The 23,285-nt window shown below is 39.0% G+C and overlaps 2 protein-coding genes across 4 annotated transcripts in view; one reads left to right on the top strand and one right to left on the bottom strand.

Moving 5' to 3' along the window:
* The window catches only part of ERMARD (ER membrane associated RNA degradation), a 36,388-nt gene extending 33,552 nt beyond the window's left edge, over positions 1 to 2,836 (bottom strand). For 2 of the 3 annotated variants that reach the window (XM_069070473.1, XM_069070476.1), the window contains exon 1: positions 2,405 to 2,835. In XM_069070473.1, coding sequence (XP_068926574.1) covers positions 2,405 to 2,437 — 33 coding nt within the window. In that variant the 5' untranslated portion in view covers positions 2,438 to 2,835. Of the gene's footprint in view, positions 1 to 2,404 lie in introns of all 3 variants that reach the window. The other variant, XM_069070475.1, reaches the window with a different exon arrangement.
* Positions 2,837 to 3,112: 276 nt separating this feature from the next.
* Positions 3,113 to 22,775, top strand: DYNLT2 (dynein light chain Tctex-type 2). Its single transcript, XM_069070572.1, has 4 exons — positions 3,113 to 3,259; positions 8,637 to 8,843; positions 18,874 to 19,032; positions 22,665 to 22,775. The coding sequence occupies exons 1-4, from the start codon at positions 3,113 to 3,115 to the stop codon at positions 22,773 to 22,775; spliced, it is 624 nt and encodes a 207-aa protein (XP_068926673.1).
* Positions 22,776 to 23,285: the final 510 nt, after the last annotated feature.

The raw sequence follows: 23,285 nt of genomic DNA, 5'->3' as shown, positions 1-23,285 counted from the left end.
AACTTCCATTTCCTCATCTATAAAATTAAGACAATAACATCACTTACTTCACAGGGCTTTTGTGAAGATTAAATAAAAAATCAAACAAACATGTAAAGAGCTTTTCAAACCTTAATAAGCATCTTCTTTTCATAGGTAGGGAAAATTAAATGCAATAAATTAACATGAAGACATGAAGCAAAATGAAAAGATTCAACAATCAATTAGCCAGCAAATCAAAATATAGTTCTATTCTCGCCTACATTAAATCTCTGACCTTCATGATATATTCATGACATATTAAAGTCATTTCCAGTATCTGTTTACAAGTCTTATTCTGAGCATTATACATGGGATTCCAATTTTAACGTATATACCTACTGGATGATTTTAAATGTGACTGATGAACCACAAGAAACAATAACAGTAATTCACATTTATATGTACTTTATAAAACACTTTCCTAATAACCTTATGCGGTTGGTAATAAAAATATTACCTACAGTTTTACAGATAACTAAACAAAAGCTCAGAGATTAAGTAATACAATTTTAAGTAACTTTAATGGTACAACTAAGAATGAAATGACATTTTATATAATTAGTTCTTAAGACAAATATACATATATATGAATACAAAACACACACACATAGTTGGCAGCTTACTTTAACATAAACCATCATCTTTTTAAAATTAAAAAGGATTTTTAAAAACCATGTAAAGTGGTCATACAACCAACCAATGTCATTTGTTCATTCATTCAAGTGTGAGTGCCAGGACTCAAAAAACAGCCTTCTAGCTACAAACCCTGAGTACTTTCTCTTCTCTGTATGAAATACACAAAGTTCTCCTGTTTCAATTCCCAGACAGTATCTTGCTTCTTCCTCCCAAATAAAAATCAATCTTTATTAAAACCAATAACAAATATTTCTAGAAGGCAAAATGTGCTTCATCCCATGGTTATTTGTACTTTCAAAAGGGTCTCCTGGCAGAAAAGTCTTCAAGACCCACAGAATTAAAATTTTAAGACTGAAATAGCAGGTAATAGGGTTGATGTTTAGGGGAGAAACATCAGTTCAACGCACCAAATATTTATTAAGCACCTAAGGCATTGTGCTAGTGCATAGGATACAGACAGAAAAGAAAACCATTCCTGATCCCTGCCTACTAGGACAGAGTCTGGGAATGGTAGGTTTTAGTGAGGAGTTAACTTCCAATACAGCCCTTCTACTCGGGAAGGAAAGGAGTACCTAGGGTGCCTAGGACCTGCCCCAAGCCTCTTCTATATGTACATTTCAAAAATAGGGGCTAAGGCAGGGAATAAATTGAGGAAGGATGCCCTAACCCCCCCCCCTCCAAAACTTGGAATTTTCAGAGTATATTCCCAAAGTTAAGAAGCATTTGTTACCAAAAAAAAAAAAGGAGAAAAAAGTCCCTGCCCTCAAGGAACTCGGTCTCATAAAGAGACAACATGCAAACAACTAAGTACAAACAAGATATGTAAAGCATAAATAACTGGTGGTAACCTCAGGGGGTTGGTAAATATTTACCCCAGTTTGGTGTACCAGATCACTTACCTTACCACCCCTAAACCCACAACACATGCACACTTGTGAAAACTGTTAACAGTGTAGTAGATAACATATATATACTAGCATATACAGACATGTATATGTGTGTTAATCTTACAAGGGGCAGAAAATTTTAGAAAATATATACATACATACAATATGTGTATATATATTTTTAAATATACGTGTATATTCTAAAATTTGCTGCTCCCTGTAAGGTCAATACACACAAATATAATTGATATATATCATGTAATGCATATGTGTATACACTAGTTACATATAATATATACATGTATGTGATAAATATACATAATATGCACTGCTATATATGTGTGTATATTTGTGTATATACGTATACGTGTATACACACACATTTATTTTAAACCTGTCTCCTTCATTAGCATGGAAAATCCTTGAGGACAGGAACGGTACTTCTGCTTTTAGCACAATGTCTGGCACATAATCAGCCCTTAATAAACGCTCGCTGGCTTCCTGCTTCAGGTCCCCAAGCACGCCTAAGCAAATCTCTTGGAACGAAGAAACTCCACCATGCACTAGCTACAGTAGCCCCGACTTCAATTCAATCAATACTGATTTAAGCCCCTCCTATATTAAAAGCAGCCCGGCTCTCCACAGGCTAATGTCTAAAGAGCAAGGGCTTCGTAAAGATGGCAAAAACTGTCGAGTTTTCACTGGACTCTCGATTTACTGATCCCTCCTCTAGACTCTCGACCAAGAATACTTAACTTGGGATCCACAAACCCTCCAAAGGGTCCGTGGGAGATTTCGGGGGATCCCGAGAACAAAGATGGAAAAAGAAAAACAGCAATGACATCTTTATTTCCACTTACCTCTATCTGAAATCTAGCATTTCCTTCCATCATGCATCTTAAAACATCATTATTTTGAGGAGGGTTTCACAGGCTTCATCAGACTGTCAAAGGGGTCCATGACCCAAAAAAGGTGAAGAGCCCGCGCGGTGAACGCAGACTGGCCGCCACAAACACATGCTCCTGGGCTGACCAGAGGGAGCTGAGGGAGCAGCGATACCAGGAGATGCCAAATTCGCTACGGCCAGGGTTTCGAGATGGTTTCTCAGTCCCCGGGTGACCACGCCACTGGACATAAACCACCAACTGCCGGATCCATCACAGCACTACACACAGCAGCACCGGCCCCAAGAACCCTGGAGCCTCTCGCGAGACCAACCTATCTCGCAGTCGAGTTGTCTCCTTCTCCCCCTTCTTCGCTCAAATACTTCCGGTTTTGGGAAGGAAGCTAGGCGGGCGCGATGACGTAACTTCCGCACTGTCACCCTCCGTTCCTCGCGCCTCGGGAGCACGTGACCAGTCGCTGTGCTTTCCCCCCGGCGCGTGCTTGGCGTTGTTGCCCAGCGTCGTTGCCCGGCGTCCTTACGAGCCGGTTTCCCCAGTACCTCAGAGGGAAGGTCGCGGGGCTGCGGCCAGAAACCGGGCTCCGTCAGGATGGGGAGGAGGAGGCGATGGCTGTAAAACAGACCTGCCTGACAGCACCTTAGGAGAAAAAAGAGAAAAAGCACCATGGAAAAACGAAGCCTCCCTTCCTCCACTACCCCTATGGCTGCCGGCCGAGGCGTGAAGGCCCCGGCAATGCCGACGGCCTCGTCCGGGACACCTGGGCCCCAGGCCAAGAGAGAGCGGAGGCCCAGCATGTTTGAGAAGGAGTCAGTGAGTGTGATAGCCGCGACTGGGACCCTCCCCGCAAATGATAACGGGGGTATTAGGGCCCCTCGCAGTTAAAAGTACCCCGCCCGCCCCTCAACTTCAGAAACAAAACAACGACAGAAACACAATATGAGCTCTTTCCTAAAGCGCTAGGGCCGGCCCATGGCTTTGGGCTTTGCCTGAGACTTTGCAAGTTTGTGCTTTTCACTGACCATTAGTTAGCCTAATCCATATGTGAAGTGGGATTCCGCCTAAGGCATTCCCAGGGACTTAATCCCCCTAGTTCCAGTAATGGGGAATCCCTAGTATATTGAGGGGGGATACACCCAGTGTGGAGTCAGGAAAACTGGGTTTGAATCCTTGCTCTTGTGGGTCGTTGGTACTCTCCTGACATGAGTGGACAAGTCCAGAAAAAAAGAGCCCTTGGTAACCCCAGCCGTGATACTGTGCAGCTTTAGGGAAATCATTTAACCCCTCTGTGCCTTCGGTATCCTCAGCTACGAAAGGAGGGACTTGAATTAGAGGACTTCTAGGCTTCCCTCCAGCTCTAAATCCTTTTATCCCATCCACAGCTTCCAGAAGCCACCATCAAAGGAAATTATGTAAAATGTTTTACTAACTTTAAAGTGCTACATTAATGCTTCTTTTTATCCTGACTGATAACTTTAATTATTAGGCAGTTTTGTCCCCATTATAGTTATATTTCTAGGGAGATTTGTATTGTAACCTTGAAGCTAAGTAAAGCAAATCAAATCTATTTTCTGCAGGATAGCCCTTCTAGTATTTGAAGAAAGCTAATGCTATTTAATAAAGTCCCTTTTTGTCCAGTCTTTAAACATCTCTCAGTTACTCAGACACATTTTTCAGTTCTTGCTGTTCTGGAAAACCTCTGCCAAATGCACTTCCGTTTGTCAGGGCCCTTTTAAAAATGTGGTATGCGGAACTAAACACAGTATTCCTGTCTCAGCTGTAGATATCTTCTGCCATTTGGGTGAATTGAGATGTAGATGTGACTGGAAATGTAAATATAATTTTTTTTTTTGTAGATTTTTGTCCTGAGCCTATCCTCTCTCTACACTCTTGGTGAGCCTATATCTCCTCTTCTCAGTCACATTTCCTGAAAAAGTTGTTTGCATTCACTGTCTCCACTTCCTTTCCTCTCAATCCCTCATTCTTCAACTTTCTGAATTCTGGATTTTTTAACCTCATAATTCAAATCAAACTACTCTCCAAAGTTATCAATGATCTCTTAATTCCCAATTTAATTCCCTTTTGTAGATGAGAAAACTGAGTTCTAGACAGATTAAGAATTTCCCAAGGTCACACATAATAAGTAATACAAGCAAGATTCAAAACTAGGGCCCTTGACTTCAAATCCAACACTATATATATATATATATATATATATATATATATATATATATATATATATATAGTATTTTAACATTTATAGCTGCCACATTCCACCATTCATTCATCAAGCGTTAAATGCCTCCTATATAGGCAGACACTAGGAATATAAAGAAAATACACCATGCCTTCAAGTAGTTTACATTCTTGTGGGTGCAAAACAGAAGTGAAGGTAAGGAAGGAGAGAGTTCTCAGTATGAGGGACAACAGGTACAAAGCAGGGCCTGGAGATGAAATGTCAAGTAAGGGAAACAACAAGTAGCCCTGGTTGGCTGAAATGTCAAGTGTGTGAAAGGAAGTAATGTGAAATCAGTCTTAAAGGAGATATCTGAGCCACAATGTGAAGGAAGTCAAATGTCATTTAGAGCTATTTTTATTTTATCTTTCTAGCTGCAGGGAGTCACTGAACTTTCTTGATCAGAGGAGTAATATGGGCAGACCTAGGCTTTAAGAATATCAACTTGTCAGCTCTCTGGAGGATGGACTAAAGAAGAAGAAGATTAGAAGCAGGGAGACCTAGTAAGAGGCCATTGCCATAGTCTGGTGAGATGACGAAGGCCTGAACTGAGGTTTTGGTGGTATAAGTAGAAAGAAAGAAATGGCTACAAAAGATTTGGCTTTGTTTGACCCTCTGTGTCTAAATCTTGCTATGTCTTAGACTGTATCTCTGTAACACTTGCGTCTGTGATTATGTAGAGACCTCTCTGTAATACTAAAGTAACAAGCTGTAGCAAAGTCAGTCAACAAGTATTTATTAAGTGCTTAACATGTGCCATGCACTATGCTAAGCGCTGGGTACACAAAGAAAGTAAAAAACATGGTCCCTGCCTTCAAGGAGCTCACATTCTAATGGAATAGACAGCATGCAAACAGTTGGTCATACAAGTTCTATACAGTGTAAATGGAAGGTAATATCAGAAGGAAGGCAGTGGTTAGAGGCTGGGAGAGGGGACTGGGAAAGCCCTCCTTTAGAAGGAGGGATTTGAACTGAGTCATGAAAGCCAGAAGGTAGAAGTGATAGAGTAGGACCTTGTAGACATGGGAGTAAAAAGGCAAGGATTGGAGTATCTTATGTGGGGAATAGCAAAAAGACCAGTGTTTGACTGACTCAGAGTATATAGAAGAGAGTAAAATTTTGGAAAGGTAGTAAAAGGATGAGACTTCAAAAACCAATCAGAAGATTTTATATTTGGTACTAGAGGTGATAGGTAGTCATTAGAGTTTATTGAGTACGTGGGCAAGTCACATTTAGAACTTAGGAAAATCATTTGGGCAGTCATATTTGCAGAAATCATTGAATTGGGTTTGGGAAAATTATATTGGATTTTGGAAAATCATGTTGGAGTGAAGAAAGAAACCTGATTTAGGTAAATCAACCTTTTACAGGATTCTAAAAGAGAGATATTGAGGGCCTGTACTAAGATGATGCCTATTTAAGGGGACAGAAGTAGGCTTATGCCAGAGATGTAAAGGTAGAAATGGAAAGAGTGCTGAATTTGTTTGAGAATGTAGATGCAAGTCCTGTTACTACTACTTATTACCTAACTACTTTAGGCAAGACAAAACTTAACTCTGGGATATCCTAATCTATTAAATGAGGGAATTCAATTCTAAATTTATGATTCTATTATTCTAGCCACGCTTCTCTCATTTTGTACTGTTTCTTTGACATCATTATTCTACTAATCTCAGGGTTTAGGGGGAGTTTAGGTATGTTAAATTCAAGATGTCTTTAGGACATTCAACTTGAAATATCTGATAGGTAATTGGTGATCTGAGGTTGGACCTTGAGGGAGAGACTGTGGTTGGATATATAAATAAATCTATGAGTTATCAACATAGAGATGATAGTTAAACTCATAACTGAGAGAAAGAGTAAGGGTTCTTAATCTTTTCTCTGTCATGGATCCCGTTGACAGTTAGATGAAGCTTATGATCCCTTTCTCAGAATAATGTTTTTAAATGCATACAATAAAGTATATAGTATTGCAAAGGAATCCAGTTATATTAAAATAGTTATCAAAATACTTTTTTTAAATGCATAGACCCCAGGTTAAGAACCCCAGGAATAAAGGAAAAAGAAAAGAGGACCAGGCAGAAGCTTGGGTAACACTCACCATTAGAGAGCTTGATATAGATTATGAGCCAGCAAAGTATATTGAGAAAGAATAGGTAACAGTTGGATCAGGAGACAGAGGAAATGTCACAAAAACCTAAAGGGGAAAGAATATCCAGGAGGAAAGGGTAGTCAGCAGTGTCAGTTGTATCACTTAAGTCAAGAAGGATAAGGACTAAGAAAGAATCTATCAGATTTGGGAATTAAGAGATCATTGATAACTTTGGAGAGTAGTTTGATTTGAATTATGAGGTTAAAAAATCCAGAATTCACAAAGTTGAAGAATGAGGGATTGAGAGGAAAGGAAGTGGAGACAGTGAATACAAACAACTTTTTCAGGAAATGGGACTGAGAAGAGGAGATATAGGCTCACCAAAAGAGTGTAGAGAGAGGATAGGCTCAGGACAAAATCTAGGGGTAGAATTATAGAGTAGCATGTAGATAATAATCCTGCAAAGGTTACTATGGAACAGTCAGATAGGTAGGAGGAGAAGCAGAAAAGAACAGGGTCAGAAAAATCTAAAGGAGAAAGTATCTATCTAGAAGAGTGGTAAAATGTCACCTTGCTACAAGAGAAGTCAAGAAGCATGAAACCTAAGAACAGAAAAGAAAAAAAAACACTTTTTATCTGTTAACAGATCGTTGGTAACTTTCAGAGCAGTTTGAATGAGATCAGTAGCCAGTTTATAAGGAATTGAGAAGTGGGTAAGAAGAGGCAAAGTGGTAATAATAAGAGTAGACATTTTCCCCCCTAGGAGTTTAACTTTGGGGTTGAAAGCTTGAGGAGATAAACTTTCAAGTGAGGGATTTTAAGAATAGAAGACTAATGAGAATGTAGATAGCAAAAAATGAGCCAAAACATAGGGAGAGATTGAAGATTAGAGAGAGTGCTCGCCAGTGAGATCTAAGGATATATATAGAGAGAGGAGTTGGCCTTTGCTAGAAGAGTCAACTTTTCATAAAACTGCTTTACTGGAGTAAAGTAGGAAGGAACAGGGATGGGGATGATGTCGTGGGATTTTGATGTGTGAAGTGAGAGAGTTGAGGAAGCTTGTAGCAAATTCTGTATTCTCAATATAGTATTAAATTGAAGATCCTCTGCTTAGGGGGTCTAGGGAAGGAGTGATGTGGAAGTTTTAAGGACAACCATTTTGGGGAGTACAGTGGAGGCCTAAAGCAAGTATCTTGCTGTTCTGAGGGTCCAGTTGGGTTAGATAACATAAATTTGGAATGGAGTCAGTGGTATGTGACTTTCTACAGAACTATTCAGCAGTAGAAGAGACAAAAAGCTGAAGAATAATTCAAGAGTGAAGTTTAGTGATACATAATCAGTGATAGAGCAAAGGGTTCCAGAGGAGAAACTCTAAGGTTAGGGGATTAACTAAAAGGTCAGGTTTGGGATGAAGGGAAAGTAAAAACCAGGGAAGAGATGATGGTTTGAAATATGTTCTCTCTTCTTATCTCCTTCATAAGACTTCTCTTCTTCAGGGTTTAACTAAGGTGCCACCTTATCCCCCAGTTGAATGTGTTATTGAATTGAATTTTTATAGGGCAGTTTGTCTGGAACTTTCCTTTGCCTTCATCTCAACTGATGTTGGAATAATAATAACTGCCATTTATATAGCACTTAAAGATTTACAAAGTACTTTACATATGTTAATCTCATTTGAACCTCAAAATCTCTTTGAGGTAGGTACCATAGATTTTGCTGTCCCCATTTTACAGATTAAGAAACTGAGGTTTAGAGCATTTTAGTGGCTTGTTCTTGGCTTTAGTAAGTTTTAGAGGCAGAATCAGAAACTCAACTAAGAAACACTGAGCCATACTAAAATATATTTTTGGCTTCTTTTTCAGTATGCACAAATCTTACGGGAAAGACTCAGAGAATCAATACATGATGTTCTATATGTTGAACCTCCATTTGATGAATCAATTGCTGATATAGGTAAAGATCAGTGGAAGACAATGGGAAAAGTAAAATATGCTAACACATATAGAATGGAGCCATACAGGAAATTCCAAGCTCAGACAGTACAAAGAAAAGTTCAACAGATACTATCGGTTAGAGCAATATATTTTTTCTAAAAAATTTGATGATAAGATAGATTTCTACAATAAGATGGGTTTTTATGTACTAATTATCTCTGAGAAACTTAAAGTATATTATTGAATGTTACTGTCACTGCTCTGACAAGTACAGTAGATTATATTTTTATTACAACTTACCCTTTTTCATATAAACTGTTGTTTAATCCTACTTTTCATATTCTGTACTTATTACCTAATTGATTTTTTAACCTACATGCAAGAGATTTATTTTCATTAAGTTTCATACTATTAGATTTGGGGGGTCTAGCCCTTAAAGATCTTTGAGGAACCCCATTTCGTCATCCAGTGTATTAGATATGCTTTCTAGCATCACATGATCATGAAATTTGATAAACATACCAACTATGCTTTCATCCAAGTAATAGATAAAAAATAGTTAGGACTAAGGACAAGTTCCTTTGGGGCCCTCCACTGGAAACTTCTCTCAAAAGTGACATTTATTCTTAGGGTCTGAACATTCATCTACTTCTGGATCAACTTAATTATACTATCATCTAGCTCAGTTCTCTCCATCTTACCCACATGTCAAATTCCATGTATTCTATGTCTGTTGTATTTCCCTGATTAAGTCAGTCATGACAGTCTAGTAACCCTGTCAAAAAGAGGTGAGGTTAGTCTGATGGGACCTATTTTTGATAAAGCTATGCTGATTCTTAGTGATCACTGTTTCCCTTTCTGAATGTTCACAAACCATGCCTTAAATAATACATTATAGACTAATAGTTCCAATGTATGCCAGTAATTGGAGAATGTTAAACAAATCGTGGTTTATGAATCCAGTGCAACATTATGTCATAAGAAATGAAAAATACAAATACAAAGAAACACAGGAAGAATTATCCAAAATTATGCTGAATAATAATAATGGTTTGTATTTATATATTGCTTTAACATTTATAAAGCACTTTACATACATTATCTCTGAGGTCATTGCCTTTAAGATGAGGAAACTGAGGCTTATAGAGTAGAATGACTGGACTAGGATGACATAGCTGTAAATATTTGAATCAGGATTGGAAGCCCCTGCCATCTGAAGGACAGAGGGAAAGCTATGTAAATGTTAGCTGTTATTATCATTATTGTTATTATCACCATAATTCTCTTACATTCACGTACCACAGTTTCTTTAGTCATTTCCAAATCAATTGGCATCTTTTTTGTTTTCTAATTCTTTGCTATCACACAAAGTGCTGCTATAAATATTTCATCGTAGGGACGGCCAAGTGGCACAGTGAGTAAGAGCGCTGGCTCCATAGTCGGGACACCTGGGATCTGTTCCGGCCTCAGACGCTTAACACCTACACAAATAACTGGCCATGTAACCATGAGCAAGTTACTTAACCCCAATTGCTTTAAAAAATAAAAATAAATAAATAAATATTTCATTGTATATAGGAACTGTATCAAAGGCCTCCTTGGAGTATAAGACCAGTAATTAAATCTCTGGGTCAGAGTATATGGACATTTTAGTCCCTTTATTTGAATAATTCCAAATTGCTTTCTAAAATGGTTATACCAATGCAAAGCTCCACCAAAAAATGTACTGTGATACTTTTTCTCTTCTTTGCCAATTAGTAGGGTATGAGGTGAAACCTCAGGGTTACTTTGACTTGCATTTCTCTTTTAGTGATTTGGAACATTCTTTCATGTTAATAGTTTGCTAACTATTGGGAAATGGCTTTGGGGCATGTGTGTCTCTGTCTATCTAAAACATATATACATTTTAATCATGTATTGATCTTTAACACCAAGCTCTTGTCAAAGGAACTTGATAAAAGTTCCCGGGTCTCCCGACTATGGAGCCAGCGCTCTTACTCACTGTGCCACTTGGCCGTCCCTACGATGAAATATTTATAGCAGCACTTTGTGTGATAGCAAAGAATTGGAACCCCCATTTTACTGTTTCCCTTCTTATCCTAAGTGCATTAATTGTGTCTGTGTAGAAGCTTTTCAGTTTCATGTAATCAGATTTTAACTGTTTTTTGTTATTGCCTCTCTCTCTTGCATGGTTAAGAATACATCCCCTAAACTTTATGAACACAGTTACAAAATACTTTTCATACAAATATAGTCAGATCTAAACAACTGGAAAAATATTAATTGCTCATGGGTAGGCCAAACCAATGTAATAAAAATAACTTTATCTAATTAATTTACTTACTCAGTGCTATACCAATCAAACTAACATAAGATTATTTTATAAAGCTAGAAGAAGATATTTCTTGCCCATAGCCATGAGAGATATATAATGAACTTCTCTCCTAATTTTTCATACTATGATCTTTAATGTTAAGATCACATATCCACTTAGTATATATTGTGAAATGTAATTTAAGTTGTTGGCTGAAGGCCTAATTTTTACCATTCCCATTGTCCCATCAATTTTTCTCAAATATAGAATTCTTTTTTTTCAAAGCAATTTTTATTTTCTACTTTATTGAATACTGGGCCATTAAATTCCATTGTTTCTGATTCTCCTTTGTCTGGCCTGTTCCATTGATCTAGCTCTCTGTTCTTAAAGTAATACCAAATTATTCTGATGACTGCTGCTTTATAGTAAACTTAGCATTGAAAAGTGCCATTCTACCTTCATTCCCTACCTCTTTGGAGCATTTCCCTTGTTATATTGTAAATCTTTTGCTTTTCCAAATGAATTTTGTTATAATTATTGGTGTTGTTGTTAATGAGTGTTGTTTTGTTTTTTTTTACTTTCTCAATGAGTCAGGGAGGGGAAATGGGAGAACAAGAAGTCAGAACTAAAAATAAAGTAGAATTAAAAAAATAACATCAAATAAAAACACATTTTGATTAAAAACTCTGACATATATGCTTGATTCAAGCATAGGCTGTATCTTTGGATTGAGTCCCATATAAAGATAAGCACAATAAAGTTCACTGGGCAGAGCCTAAAATTAAAATAATGAAACTAGTATGTAGAATAGAGGTGTGACAGTAGATAGAGTACTGAGTGTGGTGGGCTATTGATATCCCGTCCTCTTACTTACCCATGGTAAGTCTTCGGTCGTCACCGGCCTCCTAGGAGGAATTACCAGACAGAGCACCCGAGGTTTAAAGGAGTTGTTTATTCAGGCTCAGCTACATCGCAACTGCCCTGAACTTCCGACTGCCCTGAACTTCCGTATCAGGACAACTTATAGATACACACAGCCAATCATCTTCTACAGCTCTATTCATTACCTTTTAAGGTCATACATCAAGCAAGCAGGCACTAGCCCATATACCATTACTTCCTGGCCCCCAACATCTCCCCCTTTTTGTTTAATCAGGACGCTTGTCCAATACAGCCCCAAGCAGTGCAGTTGCAATAACCTAAATTTAGCAGGCCCTGGCGGCAATAAGGGAATGCGGGATGTTCTGGCTTGGGTCATCTCCTGATCCCTGAACCTTACCCATCCTCGGTAACCCAACGCCCTCGGGCCCTGTCTTAGGCAGCCGGGTCAGGAGAGGTTGCCGGTCATAGAACGGATCCCGTCTTACTTCAAGAGCATTACATGTCTTCCATGGAAGCCAGCCATACTTGTGGGTCTGCTCCTTCCTCAATGGCCATAATGGCCTTTTGGGTCAATAGCATGTAACTATGTTGTCGGCGTCGCATATTGCAAAGGCACCAGATTACAATCCCTAGTATTATCAAAACAACGCCCAGGGAGGCTCCTAGACCTCCCCAGGTTTGAACAAAGGAAGCCAGGGAATTAAGCCAGGCAACCAGTCCAAGGGGGTAATAAAGTCCCTTGACGGCCTTGGCAATATGGAGCCCATTTAGGTTGGCTAGTCTTATTAGCATGGATATTTATTGGGGCGGCTGGCCAACGGCCCCTCAGCCAAGTGCCATTGCTTCGGTTATTCCCTCCTTGGGGTACATCTAGCCAAATGGCCACCTGGGGCAAAAGTTTTATGCAGGGGTTGTTATGAGTCTGATTATGATCTGCAATCAAAAAACATAGGGCTCTTGATAAGGGTATACTCCTATTTTCGGTCTCTGGGGCCAAGGTCGAATCAAATGGCAGGAAGGGAAGATCCAGGGTCCTATTAGTTGTAAACATGCGAGGAAACACCGTGGTATTATGTTGAACTGGGATCGCATGGGGAAAGACAGTTAAGATGCCCCATCGGGGATCTCCACTCGTGGTCGCCAACAGGGAAAAAAGCGTCAGGAGGGCACTCCACCCTGAAAGAAAACAGAAGAGGTTTTCTCACCCCGAAAACTCGGGGTGGATACCCAAATTTATTGGTTTATGCAGAGGGAGCCATTTTTCAGGCTCCTGTGGATTATTTGTTGGATGGAACGAGAGGTGATCTTGTTTCCTTCTTTTTACTACAGCTGGCCCATGCTACTTCCCCTCCTCCTCTCGCCACATAATTGGCATTCCGGGGGTTCCGGGGAGGGCCTTTGTGGGCGAGCCAATTCTTTCCTGTATTTTATTTTGATCTCATGGTGCTGGGGAGGTGCCATCGATTTAAAGGGAATTCACCATCCTACATTCTCCCCCTTTTTGTTTAAAGAGGGTGTATTTAAATAGTGCAATTGGCACAGTCCCCAATGGCCTGACCAATAGGATTATGTGGTAGGCCTATTAAAATATATAATAATAAATACAGAGGCTTTACTCCTCTCCTTACAATTGAAAAAATTAAAAAGAAATTATCTACATGCCCTAAGGGCCCTCAATATAACTATTATACCTCCCCCCCCAATATTTTTGGTATTTCAACTTTATTTCAATAAATTTTGGTGTCCACTCCTTAAAATTTCTTTAAAAACAATAGCTTTGACTTCCCTAGCAAGGGGAGAGGGAGTGGCGCCTACTCCCTTATCCCAGTTCTAGAGAACCCAAAAACCTCACCTTATATATCAAATCTTAAAAAAATATTCTAATTTGCCTAAACGCCAAATAATAAAATAAATTCCAACTTTTCTTTAGCATCCAATTAGGAGTGGCACTTTTCAAAATGACCAAAATGTACTCAATTACCTTCCATCACACAAACTTTTCTTTTAAATGAGGCAGGAAGTAGTTAAATGTTAATCTATCCGCCTCTTTATTCTGAGGGAAAAGATTCCCTTCCCCTCCCATCACCCCCTCTTCACTCCACTTGGCCAGAGTGGAATGAAGAGGAGAATTTCAAACCTTTAATGACCTTAAATTTCTATTTACACTTTTCAATAGCAGCTAACTTTATCTCTATCTTAACTTCCTACCCATATTCCTTTCTTGCTATATGCTTAAATTTTCTTGCTTTTACTTTATTTCTATCTAATTCCAAACTAACTTTTCATTTACCATCATCTAACCTAAACAAGGCAATAAGTTACTCTCCTTCTCCCCCTTTCCAGCTTACACTCGATAAATAGGGGAAGAGGTACTGCCTTCCAAAAGAATACTCGGGCCGGTTATGAATGACCCTTGGCCCATAATGGACCTGATGACTGGATAGGACAAACAGAGACACAAAAGGGACGGAACACAGCAGAAACACAAGTGACGACATGTAACAGTTCTGTGCACAGCATCCAACATTCATCCATAAAATTCAAATAGACAAAGAAAATAATAAATTCAGGCTATCACGTGGGACTCTAACTCACAATCCGAGCGGGCGGGACTGAAGGGGTTGTCTATCTGCTCCTTGAAAGCGATCGGGCCTCCGGCAGGGTTGAAGGGAGGAGGACGGCTTCCTTCCGCCCATTCGGCAGCGCGACGCCCTGTAGGCGTCGAAGTCAGGCACTTCCTCTTTTCTAATTTTTGCTGCGCCACTGCCTCCTCCCTTCCGGGTTCTTGTTCCCAGCGAACAGCGCTCGGAGCCAGCTCCTTCGCTATCGCCATCTTCCTCGCCTGCTAATTTCCTCTCTGCCTTTCTCATCTCCTCCCATGGATATTGAGGAGGTCGGCTAGTCAATTCCTCCTCCGACTCCTCACTAGAGGAGCTTGCTAAGGATGTCCCAACCTGAGTCTTATAAAGCTGCGCGGCAATAACTCCTTTCTCCTCGGGTAAAATTGCGGGGATACTTATTGCCCCTGCACTCATTGCCCCTCCCATCTTCTCAACGGTACTCTTTTACCGATGAGGCTGTCTGGAGAGCTAAGTTACAGCCCAGACGGTCTTCTCGGACCCTACCCAGGCCCCACGTTGGGCGCCAGTTGTGGTGGGCTATTGATATCCCGTCCTCTTACTTACCCATGGTAAGTCTGCGGTCGTCACCGGCCTCCTAGGAGGAATTACCAGACAGAGCACCCGAGGTTTAAAGGAGTTGTTTATTCAGGCTCAGCTACATCGCTACTGCCCTGAACTTCCGTATCAGGACAACTTATAGATACACACAGCCAATCATCTTCTACAGCTCTATTCATTACCTTTTAAGGTCATACATCAAGCAAGCAGGCACTAGCCCATATACCATTACTTCCTGGCCCCCAACACTGAGTCTATAGTGAAGGCTAAGAGTGCAAATGCAGCTTTAGACATTTATTAGCTATATGACCCTCGGTAAATTACTTAACCTATCTGCCTCAGTTTCCTCAGCTGTAAAATGGGAATCATAATAGCACCTACCTTACAGGGTAGTTGGGAGTATCAAATGAGATTTGTAAAGCACTTAAAACAGTACCTGGCACATAAATGTTGTTGTTTGTCCTTCGTTCTCTAAGAGGATCAATTACATCAGGAAAGTGATGTCTTGACTTGTAAGTGAATTGGATTTAAGTGAGGCAGGGCTATCTTTACTCTCTCTTCGAGAGCCATCTAGGTCCAGTGGCAAGACATATATCAGAAAGACTAGAGATGGCCCCTGACTGTAGTGGGAGACTATTTAAGCTAAGGTCTTTCCTAGGTCTCAGTTTGTCTTGAGGCAATACCTACTTAAGGTTAAGACTAGATAGGCAAAAGAGGCCTCTCACCTACCCCCCCCCCAAAAAAAAAAATCAATCTGGGAGGGGAAGACCCTCAGGTTCTGGCCAGAACAGAAATGATTGCCATTTACACTTACTCTGAGCCATCAAAACCCAAACAATGACCAAATGAAACTTGAGCTGGGACTTCTTATTGGCCAATCAGTGAAAGGCAGAGTGAATTGGGTTGAAGGCATACTCAAATAGCTCCATACCTGGCACATAGTCAATATATAGTAAATGCTTATTCTCTTCTCTTTTTGTGTACATTTTAAAAAGTAAGCTGTTTAAAATTATTTTTACATACAATCTTCTTGATATTCTGCCTTTTATATGTGAATATCCTTTTTACTGTTAAATTCAGAATTTAAAAACATGATTTTTTTTAAAAGTAAATAAATTATTTATTGACTTTCCCAATTGAATGAAAGTTTCTTAAGGATAGGGATTGTTTCCTTCTGTATGTTTGTATCACTAGCATCTAGCACAGTGTTTGCCATGTAATAGCTACTTAATAAATGATTAATAGATTAAACAGATCATGTTGACATAGTTATAATATTGTACAAAGCACATTCTCATTCCTATTCTAATTTACTGTTAAGCTTTTCTGCAACCAGTTTATTATTGTCTTCTAATATTGGTAATCATTCTGTGTTTTAAAAATAAAATTAATTTATTTTTCACAGTGATTATGTTTGCTATACCTAGTGCCTCTTGGCCCTAATTTCTAAGCAAATATAAATTAGCTTAGAGGGGGCTTCTGAGTAATCAAAATCTTTTGCAACTTATTTCTTTTGTGTGTGTTTCTTTTCTTTTTGTTTGTTTTGGGGTTTTTTGGAGGGGGGGAGGGCAGGGCAATTGGGGTTAAGTGACTTGCCTAAGGTCATATAGCTAGTAAGTGTTAAGTGTCTGAGACCCCATTTGAACTCAGGTCCTCCTGACTCCAGGGCTGGTGCTCTATTCACTGCACCACCTAGCTGTCCCTGTGACTTTTTTTTTTAAGCAATTGGGGTTAAGTAACTTTCTCGAGGTTACACGGCCAGTTATTTCTGGGTGTGGTGCTAGGTATCTGAGCCCAGATTTGATCCCCAGGTCATCCTGACACTGGGGCCGGTGCTCTTACTCGCTAAGCCACCTGGCCTCCCCTAAGCAATTGGGGTTAAGTAACTTGCTCAAGGTTACACGGCCAGGTGTTTCTGGATGGGTGCTAAGTGTCTGAGCCCAAATTCTTTCCCAGGTCATCCTGACACTGGGGCCAGTGCTCTTACTCTCTGTGCTACCTGGCCACCCCTCAACTTATTTCTTAATCCTTGAATCCAATGTGGTGAATTTATACTCAGAAAGTTCTCACTTTCTGAGAGAAAGGCTAGCTACTGCCCCTTCAGAGTATTCTAAAATACCACTCATCTTGAGATTCCTCTTCTCTAATTCTGTCGGCTTAAACCTTCATGCAAAAAATGATACCCTCACTGTTACCCTCCAGTGCCCAGCACTTTCAATTCCATTTAACCATTTTAGCATCAATTAGCTTTTACATAGGGATATAAAGACATGTCAGAAACAAAAGTCCAAACAGTTCCTCCCATATACACACTTCTGGGGCACACTCTCCCCTTTTCCACCTTAGACTCTGGGAGTAAGTGAGCATACACTTAACTATAGTGTCTACAAAGCATTGGTCCTACCAAGTTCAAGTATAAATGTGGCATATCTGCTTGATGAACCCTTGTCTCAGCTATCCCTGGGCTGGGTCCTGAACATTGCTCCTTGTTTCTCAGAGTTTCCTCGGTGCTAAACCAGCTGCCTGCAAAATCCATCATGGACTTGTCTTCTGGACCTGGCAAAACTCCAACCTCCTTCACCTAAAATGAAAGAAAGAATAGATACTGAGGCAAAGAACTAGTATTTGCACATCACATGTCAGTCTTGGTGGGGAAAGTCCAGGGCCTCCCTCCTTTTATAGAATTGCTTCTCACCAGAATTCTGACAGACTGGAAAAAGTGAAATCAAGAAAAGGATGGGCTAGATTAGCACCCCCCCAGGTCTGGCTATGTACTAGCAGGCCATTAAGAGGCTCCTATTTACCATGTGGTTAGCAGACCGGAACCAATTATAGAGTCTTAAGCTATTCATGCTCCAAAAGCTATCCACTACTATTACATGTCATGATTCTCCAGAAGTAGATTACACTAAGGGGACTGCTTCAAAGGCACTCTTGCATACTTATAAGGACTTGTTTACACTCAGTAGGCACTCTCAGTTTAATGCTGGCTAGGGGCCAGACCCCTGTTACACCAACATTTTTTACTTTACCCTCCTGTACCCATTTTTTCATTAAAGTTATCAAATATCTAGGTATCAGTGGACTTGATTTGGAAGATGTTACCAAATTCTTTGTAGAGTTTCTCTGTTCCTTCAAACTCTGTAATTATGTTAATACTTAAGATATAATTGTCTTCATTGTGGTCTTTTTGCTTTGTTATGAACAGTACTAGGCAAGGTGAAATGATAGCACTTCACTATGCCGACCATGTCTGTATGGATGTTGCTCAGTTCAGCTTATTTGCCTTTAGACAAAGTTCTCATGCCAACAGCTAAATTAATTTTTTGTAGACAGTCTAAAAATTGTATAGTTTTTAACACTCACATCTCTTTTGTACAATCAGAACATTGTTAATGCTGAACTGAAAAAAAATGCATAAACAAGTTTGAGGGACATTTTGTGGGGATTTAGAGTTTTTTCCTTATATTATGTACCACCAAGGGCAAAAGATTCATTACCTAATGGCTAACATGATGATGGGTGTGTCTAGGTATAAGCCGGTTCTTAGTAAACTTAATGTTATACGTCATTAGAAACTCTTTCAGATTTGGTAGAAACTGCCTTAGTTCTCATAGTATAGTTGCCACGTAGCCAGGGTCACCTCTGTCTCATTAGAGGAGGACTTTTAAAGGAGAGCAGATAGATATGTTTCCATTTTTTTGTTTTAATTTGCCAAATTCTAATTTTTATGCTGAAAAAAATTTCAGATTGAAATTAAGGGTTGCTTTTTTTTTAATTCTTTTAATAGGATAAACTTAAGAATCTCAAGTATGATGAAACCACATTTTCTTCCTTGTCACTTGAACTGGCAGATCGTATATTAGCAGCTGTCAAAGAATTTGCTTTCTCTCGATATAAATTCATTATAAAAATAATACTTATTCAAAAAACTGGTCAGTCAATAAATGTAAGTATACATCTTGTTGTTTCAGTCAAGAGTGACTCTTCATGACCCTATCTGGTGTTTTCTTGGCAGAGGAATTGGAATGGTTTGCCCATTTCCTTCTCTAGCTCTTAAAGGCAGATAGGGTTAAGCGATGGGCCCAGGATCACAGAGCTAGTAAATATCTTTCTGACTCTCAGCCTGGCACACTATCCATTATGCCTCCTAATCTGCCCAGTTTATACATCTTTAACAAACTAATTTCTTTTCAAAATGATGTCTATTGAGAGGCCAGATGGCATAATAGATAAGAGACCTGGTCTTAGAGTCAGGAAGATCAAAGTTCAGGGTCCTGCCTCTGAAACATACAATGTGATCTGAATCAAATGACTTAATCTCTTAGTGTCTCAGGCAGTTCTCTAATTCTAAAAGTAACAGAAGAATTGCTGATTTGCTTCAGTGAAATGTGTTTCCACACTGAAATTCCCCATGCTGATTAAACAACATGTTTAGGTTATTTTAATAACACTAATTAGATATTATATAATTCTGAATCATCAAATGAAGATTATATAATTTTATTTAGGGACATGCAAGATCCAACTTTTACTAGTTTGCAAGGGCTGATTGTTAAATTTTAATGAAATGGGTGATATTATAAAATGGACCTTCAGGAAAGATGGATTGGATTTGATCGAGTGAAGAAGATGCAAGATAATATAATGCGAGGGATAACTTGCAGTGAAGTTTCCCCATTCTGAACATCCTATATACATTCTTATTACTTCCTTTTATTTTGTAACTAAGTTCATTATCGTTTCCCGGTCATTGTGTATTTCAAGGTAATGTAAGAGCTATTGATTATTAATAAAATTGACTGGATTAACTATTGAAACCAAATTAGAGGTGTTTTTTTTTAGTTTGGGGAAAGGAATGGTAGAGTAAGGGGTAGCAAAGGGTTAAGTTTCTATAGAACTGCAAGAATTGCTTGAAATAAGACTATTGATAAAAAGTACCAGACAGTAGCCTTGGGAAGAAGTTGGGTCCCCAGAGAACTCCTGGATAATACTAAAAGTGAAATAATGTAGAATAAAAGGAGCTTGCAGCAGCAGGTAGATTTAAGCAATCAGAAAGCAGACAGCAGCCTTGGGATACTCAGGCTCAGATAAGGGCACATCTAGGTTGGACTGAAGGGGGTTCAGTATTCTGAGGTTGTTACTGTGCTTTCATAGTGGACCTCATGTATTATGTACGTTATCTAAATTAGAGCCTCATTAGTAAAAATTAGGTTAATAAATGGAAAGGGCTTTGCGCCGATTGGTTGGCATTAATAAGAAGACTGTGAGCTTGCCTTACCAATCAAGGTTAGGTGGAACATTGGAGAAGGTGTGGAATTCCCACATTAGGGCTTTATAATCTTGCTTTTGCCTTCTGTAGTGCTTTCCTCCCTTTTGACTTTCTTGTTGGATTTGGGGACGCCCTTTCTTGAGAAAGATAGTGATAAAGTTTTTGCTTCTACTTTGAGAAATCTCTGAGTCATTTCGGGTGAGTGGTCCTCTGACCCATACAATGGTTCCAATTGTGGAAATAATATGAATAAATATGTGGAAATAAGAAAGCATGGCCATGTTTGGCATTGATTTGGTGGGAGCAGAGAGTTCTATGACTTATTAGTAGGAAACAAGAGTTGTAAGTAAAAGCCAGTTTGTAGAGGTCCTTGACTATAAGGAGCAAGAATTTTTAACCATATCCTATGATGAATCATTTAAATATTTTAAGCAGCATGAGTTTTTTAGGAAGATTAATTTGGCATGCAGAATGGATTGAAGGTAGACCATATAAGAGACTTGTACCAAAGGCAGTATGGTATAATGGATAGAGACAGATAGATAATTGAATAAATAAACCAGTTGTTTATTAAGTACCAACTATGTGTTGGCACTGCAAATATAAGGACAAAGTAAAACTCTTGCCCTTCATGAGCTTACATTTTATCAGGAAAGACAAATGTAATTGTATATGAATATATACATATACAGACTTAAAGAGGTAATTACATGAGGAGAGACACTGAGAAGATCTGGAAAGGCTTTATATATAAGGAGATAATTCAGTGCAAACTAGAGATTTAGAGAGGCAGCAGGAGTGAAAAGGAACTACATTCTAAGCATAGGGGCTATCCATTACAAAGGTTTAGAGGTAGGAGTCAGGAAGCATTTGTTCAGGGCTTACTCTGTGTCTGACATAGTAGGAAGTGATTGGAAAATCAAATCCAAGTAGAAAGATAATTCTTGCTATTCTAAGGGAAATTGTAGAGTGGGTAGGGGAAGACTAGTTGATAATGAAGAACATTTGCATTAATACAGAAGAATTGGTTTTTATCCTAATGAAGTTTGTATCATACTTCAAGCTGATTGAACCATGAATTGTAAATTAAGTTTTTTTTTGTTTTGTTTTGTTTTTGCTTTTTGGAGGGCAGTTGGGGTTAAGTAACTTGCTAAAGGTCACACGGCTAGTTTTTGTGTGTGTGTGTGTGTGTGTGTGTGTAAGTGTCTGAGGCAGGATCCGAACTCAGGTCCTCCTGGTTCCACCAGGGTCGGCGCTCTACTCACTGCGCCACCCAGCCGCCCCCCCTCCCCGCCCCTTAAATTAAGTTATTTAATCTTGTTTTGTTAGTGTGTTCTGAAATTGTTGGGTTGTTTTTTTTTTTTAATGTTTAGCCACTCTTGTGTCTGTAGGAATGAATTACCTTTCCCTTACGCGATTCATATTTATTGTGCATTGAATATATTTTTTACACACTCCCCATTCCATCCCATCCCATCCTTTTCAGGGGATACCCCAGATATGAGCCATAAGAAAAATCATTCCCTGGTTCCTGAGGTGGAAGACTTAACAAGCCAATAAGTGAGAACAGAGAGCCCCTTCTCATTAGAGGCCAGTCTCTTCCCAGACTAGATCTGGTACAAACCAATTCTGGGGTCACAAGAGAAAAATGCTGAGTGCCCCAGCTTCTGTGGAACTATCCAAGAAGTTCCTTATCACTAGACCAGAAGCAGATTAAAAGGTCAGAATGTAATCAGTGTAAAGGCTGACCAGATGCTGCTGTGTGCTTGAGTAGGTATATTTCCCCCGCCTAGGGGCCACAGGAGTCAGAGCCCTTCAGGTACTAGTGAAGGCTAATCCTATAAGAACTGATTTTTCCCACCAGAAAAATACCTTGTATTTGTTTTGCATTTAATGTTCTGTGTAGATGTTCTCTACATAAAATGTAGAGCTGAAAGCTCAGGGTTAGCATTTCCCCAAGTATTCAAGAAACAACAAATTTGCTTGGCAATATGTTAAAAAACAAAGAAAGAACAAATATGACCCTCCACAAATCATAGTAAATAGTAGTGAAATGATGCTCCAAATTTCATAAAATAAAATAATTGCATACATTGATTATATTGGGGATTACATGCACATGGAGTATATAGAGTACAACTCTACTGTCACCAATTTTAGCCAAAAATAATATTTAAAATGTACTTCAGCGTTGTATAAGATCTATGATTTAATCTGTATGCATTCTCTCCCCAAAGCACCTCAATAAATATTTATTGAATTGAAAAATGTAAATTCTAAAATTAGTCTTTGGTCTTTTCATTTCACAGATTTCGAGCAGATGGATCTGGGATGTTGCTTGGGACTCCTGGCTAGAAGCTAAACATGAAACCGAATCTTATGTTGCATTGGCCCTAGTATATGCACTTTATTGTGAATAGCTTATCATATCTACTATTTTATCACATCTATTGATAAATAAATACACGAATTACATATGTGTTGCAAACGTTTATTCAGCAATTCTTTTAATTACTATGCAAATATTTTGTGATTTTTTTTACAATTGAAATTCCTTAATTTTATCCTTACAGTAAAAACATTCTTTACCTGTTTTCTACCTATTGAAATATAGTTATTTTTGTTGTTATTTAGTTGTTTCAGTTGTGTTGGGCTCTTTATGACCCCATTTGGGATTTTCTTGGCAAAGATACTGGGGTGGTTTGCCATTTCCTTCAGCTTATTTTACAAGTGAGGAAACTAAGGCAAATGGTTAAGTGACTTGCCCAAGGTCACACAACTATCAATTGTCTGAGGTCGGATTTGAACTTAGGAAGATGTCTTCCTCACTCCAGGCCTAGCACTGTATCCACTGTGCCTCCTAGATGCCTTAAATAGTTGTCTAGTGTGTCCCAAAGTCTTAGTGCAGTTTTAAGTTTTAATAGCTATTA

Source organism: Petaurus breviceps, unplaced genomic scaffold (assembly GCF_028583685.1).
Source record: "Petaurus breviceps papuanus isolate PSGF00001 unplaced genomic scaffold, PetGlider_PUasm1.0 90808, whole genome shotgun sequence".
Taxonomy (NCBI): domain Eukaryota; kingdom Metazoa; phylum Chordata; class Mammalia; order Diprotodontia; family Petauridae; genus Petaurus; species Petaurus breviceps.
Note: the sequence above shows the minus strand (reverse complement) of the source record. Positions and strands in the feature narration are given on the sequence as shown.

Excerpts from the sequence above, each read along its gene's own strand:
- DYNLT2 (XM_069070572.1), top strand. The coding sequence starts at position 3,113 with ATGGAAAAACGAAGCCTCCCTTCCTCCACTACCCCTATGGCTGCCGGC. Across the intron at positions 3,260-8,636 it reads GCATGTTTGAGAAGGAGTCA|TATGCACAAATCTTACGGGA; the intron begins GTGAGTGTGATA and ends CTTCTTTTTCAG. Across the intron at positions 8,844-18,873 it reads AAGTTCAACAGATACTATCG|GATAAACTTAAGAATCTCAA; the intron begins GTTAGAGCAATA and ends TTCTTTTAATAG.